Source organism: Aspergillus novofumigatus, assembly GCF_002847465.1.
Source record: "Aspergillus novofumigatus IBT 16806 chromosome Unknown P174scaffold_4, whole genome shotgun sequence".
Classification (NCBI taxonomy): Eukaryota; Fungi; Ascomycota; class Eurotiomycetes; order Eurotiales; family Aspergillaceae; genus Aspergillus; species Aspergillus novofumigatus.
The window spans coordinates 406,839-418,773 of record NW_020194277.1 but is presented as its reverse complement, the minus strand read 5'-3'; the positions used below and the strand labels follow the sequence as shown (position 1 = coordinate 418,773).

The window sequence follows — 11,935 nt, the reverse complement described above, 5'->3', positions numbered from 1 at the left end:
GTACATAAGTTACACTGGGGTTTCTGCCTCGGCGCGGTACAAATTGGTGTATCGTACAATACATTTTTACCCAGCATCTGATCTCCAGTTGATTAGATAAGTCGGCGGCCCGGATCTGAGTTCTTGTGGTGCCACTTGACGATCTACTACTTATCGCGATGGTCTGCTAGGGCCTTTTATCCTGTCCTCCAAATCTCTGCACCTGCTCCGGTTCTTATTTATTCCATATTCTTAGAGCTGTTCATTCTTGACTGAGGTGAACATCGATTTCTTAAGTCCCTTCCTCGCCAGAATTGGTCGATTGACTCAGCATCCACGGTTCGGTGGTAACTTAGTTGTGCCTATTGCAGCGCGTCCCCTGACTGTGGCGGACCGCTTTTGAGGGAAAAAGGACTCCCGACCAACTGTTGATTCTTTCGACATCGCTTCCTGTCTTCCTACTCAGGCTCTTCGCATCCTCGAAAGTCCGGCCTTCCGTACGCTTGTTTCCACGGTTCTTTCCGGTATCTCCGGCCTTCACCTAAAGGTATCCGCAGCTTGACTCCTGACGGCCATCGCTGCAACCTCCGTCCTCCTCGCCTGATTTCGCAGACCCATGCGTTGATCTCTTGGATTCATCACATTGCGCCCATCCTCATCCTCTACGCATTTTGGCGTTGACGCCGTAACAGTCAAGCCATGGCAGTCAACGCATCCGCCGAGTATGACTACCCTCCTCTGCCGAGCTACACTCTGACGCCCCGTCCACCTCTTCTTGCGCCGATCCCGGACAATATTCTTGCTCTGATTCTGCCAATTGTCGCATATTGGGGGTTATCTATGGTTTACCATGTCGTCGATGTCTACGATCTTTTCCCACAGTATCGTCTGCACACTCCGGCCGAGGTTTTGAAGCGGAATAAGGTCTCGCGCTGGGATGTGGTCAGAGATGTCATTCTACAACAGGTTATTCAAACACTGGCTGGCATGTCGGTAAGCTATTTTGACGACGTGGAATACATTGGAAGAGAGGAGTACGATGTTGCCGTGTGGGCTCGCCGCCTTCGGTTTGCTCAAAAGGCAATCCCACGTCTGTTGGCTGTGTTCGGTGTCGATGCTTTGGGCCTATCACGTAGCTTGTCTCAAAACGGTCATGCGATTCTAGCTGGTGTACTAGCTGGCGGACAATATCCCGGAGTTACTCGGTCTTTTGTTATGGACAGCGGTATTGAAGCGGTCGTACCTGCTTTCACCAATTGGGAGCTGTCAATGGCCAGTTTCATCTACTGGTACTTTATCCCTGCGGTACAATTCACAGTGGGAGTGTTTATCGTCGATACTTGGCAATATTTCCTCCACCGTGCGATGCATCTGAACCGCTGGCTTTACGGTATGTACTTTGATTATGAAGCTTCAGGTCACTCGGGGGAGATCCCACTAACAGTTTACAGTCACTTTCCACTCTCGCCATCATCGCCTTTATGTCCCATACGCTTTCGGCGCACTCTATAATCACCCGGTGGAAGGCTTCCTTCTTGATACAGCTGGTGCTGGCATTGCGTTTCTGGCAACGCGCATGACGAACCGTCAGAGCATGTGGTTCTTCACCTGCTCCACCATCAAGACTGTGGACGATCACTGCGGCTATGCTTTCCCCTGGGATCCTTTGCAACACTTTACTCACAACAATGCTGCCTACCACGACATTCACCATCAAAGCTGGGGTATCAAGACGAATTTCTCTCAACCATTCTTCACTTTTTGGGATGGTCTTTTTAATACTAAGTGGAAGGGTGACGTTAAACTCCGCTACGAAAGATCTCGAGAGGCGGCACAGAAACAACTCGATCAGGATGCCTCTTCAGCTGCAGCATCTTCAAATGAAGAGAGTTCGTATGAGGGCCCAGTCGTGTCGACAGACGCGCCAGCCGACTCCAACGCTCGAGCACGTTTGCGCCGAAAAACTGTGACCTTGTCTCCCCATGTCGACGGTCTAAAGGGTGTTAATCATGGAGTGACCAGCAGTGTCCTTCAGGCCTGATTATTTATCATCGGATGCATTTCGGAATTTGCATTAATAAGTTTATAATACTTCTACGTCTTTTTAACTCACGCATGGAAGAACTGAAGCTGCTGGACGTCTTCGATCGATGCGAAAGAGGTTACTTTTAGCCATCCTTTACGTTGTACTGAATCATGCTGTACTAATATGTGGATCATGCATTCTTGGTCCTTTGGCCTATATCATGAGCTTTCTTTGATGAATATCTTTACTCAATGCAATGTGTATATTTCTCAAATCACTTCCCAAAGTCCGAAACTGCTGTCGAAACAAAACCTTAACATTCTGCCGAGTCCTCTCATCTCTCTTGCTTTCGATGTACACCCTTCAAGTTTCCTCGGAGCCCCGAAAAGTCAATCTCCCGATCGCCCTCATACTCATTCCCGTCAAAAGTCCTCAATCCCTCCAATGCTTCCCTTTTCCGTGGATTATGCGAGCACTCGACGCACGACAGACCTCGGGCACTGCCCCAGCCACTGAGTCGAAAAAAAGCTCTCAATAGCTCTCTTTGCACACAAGGTCCCAGGTGGTGTCCCCAGGCCCAGCCTCACACACGGGGGCGTCCTCCCAAGATGCCTCGCTATATTCCGAGTCAGAGTGATACGCCACAGGGCTAAGCAGATCACAGTATCGGCCCGCACGCTCTTCGGTGTTCTCGCCCAGGCATCCTCCAAGTGTCAGGCCCTCGACCTCCTTCGACAGGGCGTCCAAGGTGCTGAGAGCCGCTCCGTTGGCGGCACTCTGCCAGTTGGAGTTGTTGCGCGGAGGCATGTAGCTCGCTTCGCCCATGGGGTGGTCCTCATCGTAGTGGGACGCTGAGATCGCCGAGTGATCCGCCCTGGGGACGGATAGAGGATGGACAGGCGGCACTCCGGCTGGCAGGTTCGTGGTGGAACGGGGTGCCCAGTCTCTGGCTCCGAAGGCTTCGTAGGTCGCGATGATCTCGTCGGCGATCGTGTCCCGTTCATTGACGATTTCAGCGCGGTGAGAGTGCACCTTTGCTCTTTGGCTGGGGTTTCGGTATAAGCCTTGCTGCTCGGCGGTGCTGTGGTCCATGTAAACGACGATGGATTGCATATCAGCATCATCACTGCGTCGACTAATTGCATAGCCGGATGCCTCTACGAATCCAGCTGCCTCTGGCTGTCCGGGCTCCATTCTGATAGACTTGCCTTTGTTCTTCGGATGCTTGCGCAGGTGATCAGTGTAGTCCTCGCGGCGATGAATGCGCTCCGGGCGTTTCTTGTACGCTCTCACGGCCGCTTTTCTGGCAGCTTTGAAATCAAATGCGGCTTGACCGCTTGCGTGCCAGTACTGCAAGGCGCGGTCTCCGTAATAATTGATAGCTTGGTCCACGAACGCCAGCAGCCTCGGTGCGCGATGTTTGGATCTAGTTCTAGTCCGACTGATGAGTGCGACGCGCAGGTTCTGCAGGAACATCGGCTCCTGGACTACCCTTGCCAGGATACATGCTTCGCATCTGTTCTCCTGGTAAGGTGCCGGAGCTATCGGCGGAGGACGAGTACCCAGCGGGACCAGAGACCACATGCCTTGCATGGATTGCAGCGCGCGCACGAGCCTGACATGGCTTTGGTCGAGGTTGTCTGAGTACCAGTCAACGACGTCCAGATGCTCAGTGACTTCCTTTCTGATCAGGCTGCAGATATTCGCAATGACATACGGATTGAATCCCCGGTGCGAGGGACACAGCTCCGCGGCGCGGATGACAGAATCTGGCAGGATTTGGAGTAATGTGGACTTCCGAAGCTCAGACGGGAGGTTCTTGATGGCGTGGTGGATCAGCTCGCTGCGCACTTCGAGAAGGCGTCCCATATTGTCGTGGGTATAGTGTACCGAATGCTGTAAGTTCAGAACTTGAATTAGCATTGCCAATTGGGATTTCTTGAGGTCAGTGGCCATCAGAGGGTACCTCATCTGAATTGCCCGCTGCATCTTGGTTTGGGTCCTGTTCAATCTCTTTAGCAGCTTTGGATAATGCGTTCAAGCGATATTGACGAAGTGTCAATAGAGCAGGCCTCTGCTCTTTCAAGTCTCTTTCAAGTTGGCGATAAGAATTCGAGAACGCACAGGATTGTCTCTCTGCTGTCGTGTAGGTATGCGTAAGGTGCTGTCGTTGGGGAAGGACAAGATCGGAGTTCTGACGATGACGGTGAAGGAGCAGTTGATGATGTTGTAGTTGGTCGATAACGAGAAGATGGTTTGCAAAGATGAGCATGGTATGGAGAAGCCATTTTATACCTGTGGGAAAAGCCTCAAAGGCTTTCTGCTATCAATGCCATTGTCTCTGTTCGGCCTTGTAGTGGTCAAAGAAGTGTCTAAGACAAGGTCAACAAAGAACACGCCGTGAGGTATTGAGATCCAGAAACATATTCTGTATCCATCATTTCTTTGTTGTAGTTCTTTCGCTTAGCCGCTGGACTGAATAGCCCGATAAATATCTCCATGAGGGCGAACATATCTTGTGAGACACCCCGGGTCAGCGTCATCACTGAGAGAGACATGCTAGAAATGTCTTGCAGATTGAAACCTCGATCGCTTTTAGAGGGACAAACGACCATTGACCAGGGTATGTTGCTCATGACTCGAGCGTGGTAGGGCAGCCAAGCCTTCAGCCCATGAACACAGCCGGAATGTGTGTAGATGATCGCATCACGAGGCCGTGCGCGCTTGACCTTCCGTTGGACAAACAAAATATATGAATACCTTCGATACTCTCGATACTCCCGAGTCCACGAACGCATCAAACCTCGGATATGATCCGATCCATCATATGCATTTTATAGCCTGATATAGATCACCAAGCATATACTTATCCCGAGTATGGTCGTCACATATCTTCCCTCCCAATCCAAGAGGAAACAAGAGGTGCCCTTACCATACACAGCATCGCCATGGAAATTGTTGTGGGCTGACATCCTTCTGTTCCTACGGAGCCTCTGGAGCCTGCCTGGTATAATCCTACCCTTGAGGCCATGGAACTCTGGTGCCTTGGACGAACTCTATCCGTCCAAGGAAAATTTATGGGACATCGTCGTACATATATTTCTGGCTGTCTATCAGCTCATCTTTCTCGTGTCACTGCCTATTTTGTTTATTCTCGCCTTCCCGGCGCTGGGGATCGGGATTTATATGACAGTCGCTTTGGCTCTGAATTGGGTAGTTTGCAGGTTTGCTCTGAATGGGAGTGCCAGGATTTTGCAGTCGCAAGTTCCCGTCGAACATCGTCCGGAACATGACCGTGAGCACTGGGTCTTCATTAATGGGGTCGGAGCCGGGTGAGTCCTCTAATATCTCGCCAGGGATTATGCAACTCATCTGACTGCTTTAAGACATCACTGGCTGCAGAGCAACCTTGACCGGCTGGCATATACATTTGGCAGAAATATTACCGGCGTTCACAATCCAACGTAGGTTTTCTATGCCACCGTCAACAGTGTGGTTTTGGTGACTCAACTCCAAAAATTGTAGCATGGGGATCATTTTCGATATCATCGAGTGCTTGATTCAAAGGAATTTCTCCTACGCGACCTCGGACGTGAGAGACGCGTACGCGATCATCAAGGAAGACTTGTTGAATCCGAAATACAAGAAGGTGATCCTCATTCTTCACAGCCAAGCTGGAATTGAGGGAGGCTTGGTCATTGACTGGCTGCTGGATGAGATGCCTCGAGAGTTACTGCAGGACCTCGAGGTCTATACTTTTGGTAACGCGGCGAACCATTTCAACAATCCGTTTAAAACATTGTCTCAAGCTCATCGGAATGAAGCTGAAGGCGAAACTCCACAGTTCAGCCCGGCAACGATAGGGACAAAGACCATTCGTCGAATTGAGCACTATGCAAACTCCAAGGACTTTGTTAGCGTCTGGGGGATATTGAACTTTGCCAATATCCCTAATCGATACATGGGACGAGTCTTTGTGCGGCCTGGTTCCGGTCATCAATTCATCCAGCACCATCTGGATACCATGTTCACGCTAGGAAAAGATATGAAGACCCTGGACACGAACGATTTCATGGAGATGGAAGTGGAAGTCCAACCTGATGAATTAAACAGGCTAAAAGCAGACGGGACAGATACTGAAGACAGGGATGGCCATCACGACATTGACCTTCCATATGATGAGATGAACGCAAATGTCTCATTACTCCAGTCAGATGGCTCTTTCAGGAGGAAGATGAAGGTCAAGGAGCTTAGCCGGCTGTGGCTGTATCGAAATGGTGCATCACCAATAGACGGGTCCTGATGGTGTCATCAAGCGGTTCTTGTCCAGTATTTTCTCGGTCATGGCTCTCTTATGTTCTTCCAAAGCTTGTTTCACCAGGGGTCTTGGGTAGATAGGCAGTCAGCGGTCTAACGTATATGTTATGACTGATCAGCATTGTTGTTAGCGAAGGATAAATATCGTTTTGGAAAGCACGCTCATTAAGGCCTTTGCTGTCGGTAGTCGCCAGTGAGTCCATCCACTTTTTCCTCCTCTCAGGCTCAGCCTTTTATCTTTCCTTGATCGGAGCCCAGGACTCATCATTCGACCCGTTCCAGAGTTAAAGGGTTGCAATTGTGGATTTGCCCGTTCGTGGTTTTTCCGACCCAATGACTCTTCCCCGTCCTTTCACCGTGGTCGGAGACATCCGCCAAAACTTCTTCTCCGGTCAAGCTGCAGGTCGTATTGTAGCCAGCCATTCCACAATTCGATTGCTTATCTTCTTTGCTTTCGATCGGGGTTAAACCATTGGCTAGTATCGGAATCTGTGCCGTGCTGCGGCTATTTGTACGATGGATAAATCATCAGTTTGTCGATACGGGGTGCAATAGCAATAAACTCAACCTCAAATGGCAGTCGCTTAGCGATCAGTCACTACTCACTACACAGGGGATCTCTGCTTTGTCCCAGAAAGCCAAGCTTGATGCCTGTCAGGTAGTGAATATTAACAAACAAAGCAAGCTTTTGCTTTCCCGTGTCGCAGTCGCCCGCAATGGAGCTTGTGCCTGGGGTTTCGCAATATGTCATATCTCCCATGACATCGCAGTTCGTGGATGGAGATATCTCTGCTTTTGAGGACAGCGGTCAAGTGCAAAGGTACGTCTAATTTTTGTGTCCTCCTAGTAATTGCCTGAAACTGATGCAAGAATGCAGAGCTCTCTGGCAATATCGCACACAGAAACTGTCCGCCTTCGTGGCCAGTGGAAATCTGCACCTCGGGGCGGTCTCTGCTTCATGCCTCGTGATCATCCTATCAACATGTCTTCATTATGCTGTTTGGTTTTTCAAGAGGAAGTCTCGTGGCCGCATGGATGATGCTACCTCTGCTGTTTCAGAGACAATTGTCCCCGTACCCTTTGCTCTTGCGCACCTGGCGGCTGCGATGGCAGCTTGTGGTCTGAGTTTGGGTGAATCATATCGCAGAAGAGACTGGAAACAGCTAATATTCTTCAGCTACATTGTATTATTGGCTGTTGCGAGGCTTTGTTTCCAGGGTGTTATTCACTGGATTCATTTCTATCGCCACTTGAACATGATGACCTTAGTGGCTTTGTTTCTAGCAATTGTGAAGGATCTTGTCCCAATGGCGATTGTTGGCTCGACCTATCGTCCAACCGCTCTTGCAAGTGCCTCACTAGCCTGCGTGGCTGCTATGCTGGTAATTGTGCTTGCGAGTCCTCGACCCCGGCCTTTGATCTCAGATGCCGAAATCCATGATGCACAGGTGAAGGCGGGTGTTTCGCCGGAGGAAACGTGTTCTTTGTTCTCATACTATTGCTCCTATGAGTGGATCACTTATGTGATCTTTCGTGGTTGCCAGAGAGATCTGGCGATGGATGACTTGCCGCCGCTTCCCTCATATGACGAACCACTGAATTGGCTGGAGAAGATCAAGGAGCAGCGCCGAAAAGGCGGGAAAACGTTTCGGACTCTGTGCAGACTGTTGAAGACGGAGATTAAAAGTATGGTTTGCTGGGCTGCGACTACTTCTATGGCCGATTTCTTCGCTCCATTTTCCATGCTGCGGTTGCTGGCATACTTGGAAGATCCGACTGGCGCAGTCGTGCATCCTGCGCTGTGGATTTGTCTGCTATTCATTGGTCCTATGATGCGGTCTTTCTGCTATCAACAGTACATCTTCACAGCCACAAGGCTCCTTGTCCGCGTCAATATCTCGCTTGTCCAGGAGATTTATCACACCGCTATGCGATCGTATATCTACGATGATTCTGTACATCCACATGGCAGACCATGCCCTCAGCAGCCGGGGAGACACAAGGCACATACTCCGAAGCTCACATCGAAATCTAGCCAAGCTAATTTGACTAGCCTGATGTCATACGATGTTGATGCTATATACAATTCCCGGGACATCTTTTATGTAGCTACTGCGGTGCCGATATCCACTACCATTGCCACGGTCTTTCTCTACCGGATGCTCGGATGGCCATCCTTATTCGGCGTCCTGACGCTGTGCTGTTTGACTCCGCTTCCAGCTCTGGCATCGCGCAGGGTCTCACGTATCCAACAATCAGTGATGAGGGCAACTGACGTCCGTCTTGCCAGGATTTCAGAGTACTTGAATTCTATCCGAACCCTTAAGTTCTTCGGATGGGAGCCAGCTGCTGTGGCTTCAATCAATGAGATCAGAAGCGTGGAGCAACGACGCCTCTGGAGGCGAAGTGTCTTTGCCGCCGCCATTTCTATGGCAGGTGATCTATTACCCATGATGAGCTTGCTTGTCATGTTCTCTGTCGTAGTTTTATTTACGGACCATCCTCTACGGGCTCCGGTTGCCTTCACTTCTTTGTCAATCATGGAGACACTGCGTTCTCAGTTCGTCTGGCTCTCAAATATCAGCAGATATTCGGCCCAGGGTGCGGAGTCGCTTCGTCGAGTGGATCACTTCTTTGACACAGCAGGCGAGATCAGACGTCATCCAGACGGACCGTTGGAGCTCAAACACGCAACTTTCCGGCGAACACCAATCGCAGATTTCCGCTTACACGACATCTCAGTTTCTTTCAAGCACAATGCCCTCAATGTCGTGGCAGGCCCAACTGGGAGTGGGAAAACTTCTCTACTGCTGTCGTTGTTAGGCGAGACTGTACTGGAGTCTGGAACTGCTACCTGCCCTCAGGATGTGGCCTATGTACCACAGTCGCCGTGGCTGCAGAATGACACCATTCGACAGAACATAATATTTTACAGCTCCTTTGATGAGGCCCGCTACAATACTGCCATTGAAGCCAGTGGTCTTATCCAGGATCTTCAGCAGCTTCCCGCTGGTGATCTCACTCTAGTGGGTGAGAGAGGCACGTCGCTGTCAGGTGGTCAGAAGCAACGTGTCTCTCTCGCCAGGGCACTGTATTCGAGATCATCTACATTGCTCTTGGATGACATATTTTCCGCACTAGATACACATACAACCACCTTCGTTTATGACAAGTGTTTCCGCAGTGGTCTGTTAGCAGACAGGACAGTTGTACTTGTCACGCATCTGCCAGCTGCCCTGAAGGATGCTGATCAAATTGTTCAGCTCAAGCATGGCAGGGCTTCCGTAATTAAGACTGCTTCTGAGTCCTCCAAGGCGTACACACAGAGTGTATCAGACCTCGCCGAAGGGGCAGAACGAGACGCAGCAATCAGCGGTTCTCCAACAATTGCAGAAGGGTCTTCTACCGAATCGGAAGCCACCATCAATGTCTTTCCCAACGTTCGCGCAGACCAGTCTGTACAGACAGATCGCCTTGTCAAAGAAATGTCAGCTACAGGTCGCGTGCCACGTACATTATGTGAGTCTACGCCAGTTGAGTAATGGAACCATCGACGCTAATGTTTCTGCAGTCTTGCGTTATATGCTGTTGTTTGGTGGAATCTTCTATGCGATAACCGTGCTGCTAGCAACTGTCTCAGTGCAATTTGCATACTTCTCAATCACATACTGGCTGTCTATTTGGACAAGCGCGTATGAGAAATATGAACATCCTAACTCACTATTCTACTTAGCCGTGTATGCTGCAGCGATCATTTCGTTTCTCCTCCTTCAAATCACGAACAATCTTCTATATCAATATGGGAGCTGGACGGCCGCCAAGAAGATGCACAGGAAACTGGTGGAAGCAGTACTCTCTGCCCCGATCTCTTGGTTCGACCAGAACCCCATCGGGCGTGCTATAAACCGCTTTGGAAATGACACCAGGTCAATGGATACTGTTTTGATTGATTGGCTGCGCATGTCCATCGAAAATGGGCTACGCTTCTTGCTTAGAATAGCGAGTATCGCCTCGATCATGCCGATCTTTGCGCTCCCGGCCGCTGTGGTTTGCACGATAGGCTTTTTCATTGGGGAGATGTACACTCGGGCCCAGATTTCCATCAAGAGATTATGTTCGATCAACTACTCTCCCATATTCTCTCACTTCACCGATTCTCTGGCTGGCATGACTGTCATTCGAGCGCGAGAAGGCATGACCGGGGTTTTTCAGACGCTGTTGGCGGAAAAGCTTGCAGTTCATGCTCGTTCAGCAGAAGCCCAGTACAACTGCAACCGTTGGGTTTCAGTCCGATCAGATCTATGCGCAGCGTCCGTTGCAGCATCGGCGGGATGCGTTGCGTATTTCGGGTCCGGCTCCGCGGGCCTCGTTGGGTTCTCATTGACTAACGCCATTGGCCTCAGTCAGACGATCTTGACTCTGGTCCGCACGATGAACGAACTCGAGGTCGAACTCAACTCGTTCCAGCGAATAAGCGAATACGCGGAGATCGAGCCCGAAGAGAAACTAAGTGACAAGGAACGCGCCAAAGCGGACGCTGTACCTGCCAGCTGGCCAACACTCGGGAAAGTGGAATTTCACAGCGTCTCGGCCCGCTATCAGCCCGAAGGTCCGGACGTCCTACGAAACGTCTCCTTCGTGGCCAATCCTGGCGAACGCATTGGCATTGTAGGCCGAACAGGCAGCGGCAAAAGCACCCTCGGCCTCTCCCTGCTCCGCTTCGTCAACCTTACCTCCGGCCGCATCACAATCGACGGTCTGGATATCAGCCAGATCCGCCTGCATCGCCTCCGCACAAGCGTCACCCTCATCCCTCAAGAACCCGTCCTCTTCTCCGGCGACGTGCAATCAAACCTCGATCCATTCGGCGAAGCGAGCGAGACAGAGCTGCACTCTGCCCTATCAGCCTGCACCTCGATCCAAGTGCACGGCGGCCCTGCCGGAGAAGCAGGCACCAACAAACCCCCAACCCGCGCCCTCACCCTCGACACCCCTGTCGCGGCCAACGGAGAAAACTTCAGCCAGGGCCAGCGACAGGTCCTCAGTATCGCGCGCGCGGTCTGTCGCCGCTCCAAGGTCGTGCTGCTGGATGAGGCGACCGCGTCCGTGGACCACGAGACGGACATGCACATGCAGAAGCTGCTACGGAGTATGTTCTCGGACTCGACGATCATCGCGATTGCGCATCGCCTGCGGACGATCATGGATTATGACCGGGTGCTGGTTATGGCTGAGGGGGAGATCATTGAGTATGTCCTTCCCACTTTCTTTCTTGCTTATCAATTGCGTTTGATTACAGAGGCTAACTTTGGAAGAAATGATTCACCCGCGAATCTGATTAAGAGGCAAGGCGTTTTCTGGAGTATGTTGAAGAATACAGGGGAGTATGATGAATTGGTTCAGATGGTAAGGGAGTGATTATTCAAATTGCCGGCGCAGCCATATTTGGCCATGTCTATTCTTATCGAAGTGTAGATATATGCATGAAATGAAGTGCTCAGATGCTATACCGGAAAGAATAGTTTGGTATCAAACAAAGCATATAAACTCTCTAATTAGGCTAAAACTCCTGTCAAAGAGTATTAGCCAAGCAAGCCACAAAAGCCACGAAGC

At 50.6% G+C, this 11,935-nt stretch overlaps 4 protein-coding genes across 4 annotated transcripts; 3 read left to right on the top strand and 1 right to left on the bottom strand.

Annotated features, from left to right (window-relative positions):
• Positions 1-678: 678 nt before the first annotated feature.
• Positions 679-2,020, top strand: sur2 (sphingosine hydroxylase; the record flags this gene model as incomplete). The annotated part of the gene is made up of 2 exons (XM_024825645.1): positions 679-1,369; positions 1,431-2,020. 2 exons carry the CDS (start codon positions 679-681, stop codon positions 2,018-2,020), a joined length of 1,281 nt encoding a protein of 426 aa, XP_024682230.1.
• Positions 2,021-2,536: 516 nt separating this feature from the next.
• Positions 2,537-3,994, bottom strand: P174DRAFT_430630 (uncharacterized protein; the record flags this gene model as incomplete). The annotated part of the gene is made up of 1 exon (XM_024825644.1): positions 2,537-3,994. One exon carries the CDS (start codon positions 3,992-3,994, stop codon positions 2,537-2,539), a length of 1,458 nt encoding a protein of 485 aa, XP_024682229.1.
• Positions 3,995-4,702: 708 nt separating this feature from the next.
• P174DRAFT_388415 (uncharacterized protein) lies at positions 4,703-6,588 on the top strand (the record flags this gene model as incomplete). Its single annotated transcript, XM_024823407.1, has 4 exons — positions 4,703-4,789; positions 4,856-5,337; positions 5,392-5,469; positions 5,531-6,588. The coding sequence occupies 4 exons, from the start codon at positions 4,703-4,705 to the stop codon at positions 6,306-6,308; spliced, it is 1,425 nt and encodes a 474-aa protein (XP_024682228.1). The 3' UTR covers positions 6,309-6,588.
• Positions 6,589-6,873: 285 nt separating this feature from the next.
• Positions 6,874-11,892, top strand: P174DRAFT_450609 (putative ABC multidrug transporter). Its single transcript, XM_024828954.1, has 4 exons — positions 6,874-7,142; positions 7,200-9,841; positions 9,894-11,571; positions 11,638-11,892. The coding sequence occupies exons 1-4, from the start codon at positions 7,039-7,041 to the stop codon at positions 11,738-11,740; spliced, it is 4,527 nt and encodes a 1,508-aa protein (XP_024682227.1). The 5' UTR covers positions 6,874-7,038; the 3' UTR covers positions 11,741-11,892.
• Positions 11,893-11,935: the final 43 nt, after the last annotated feature.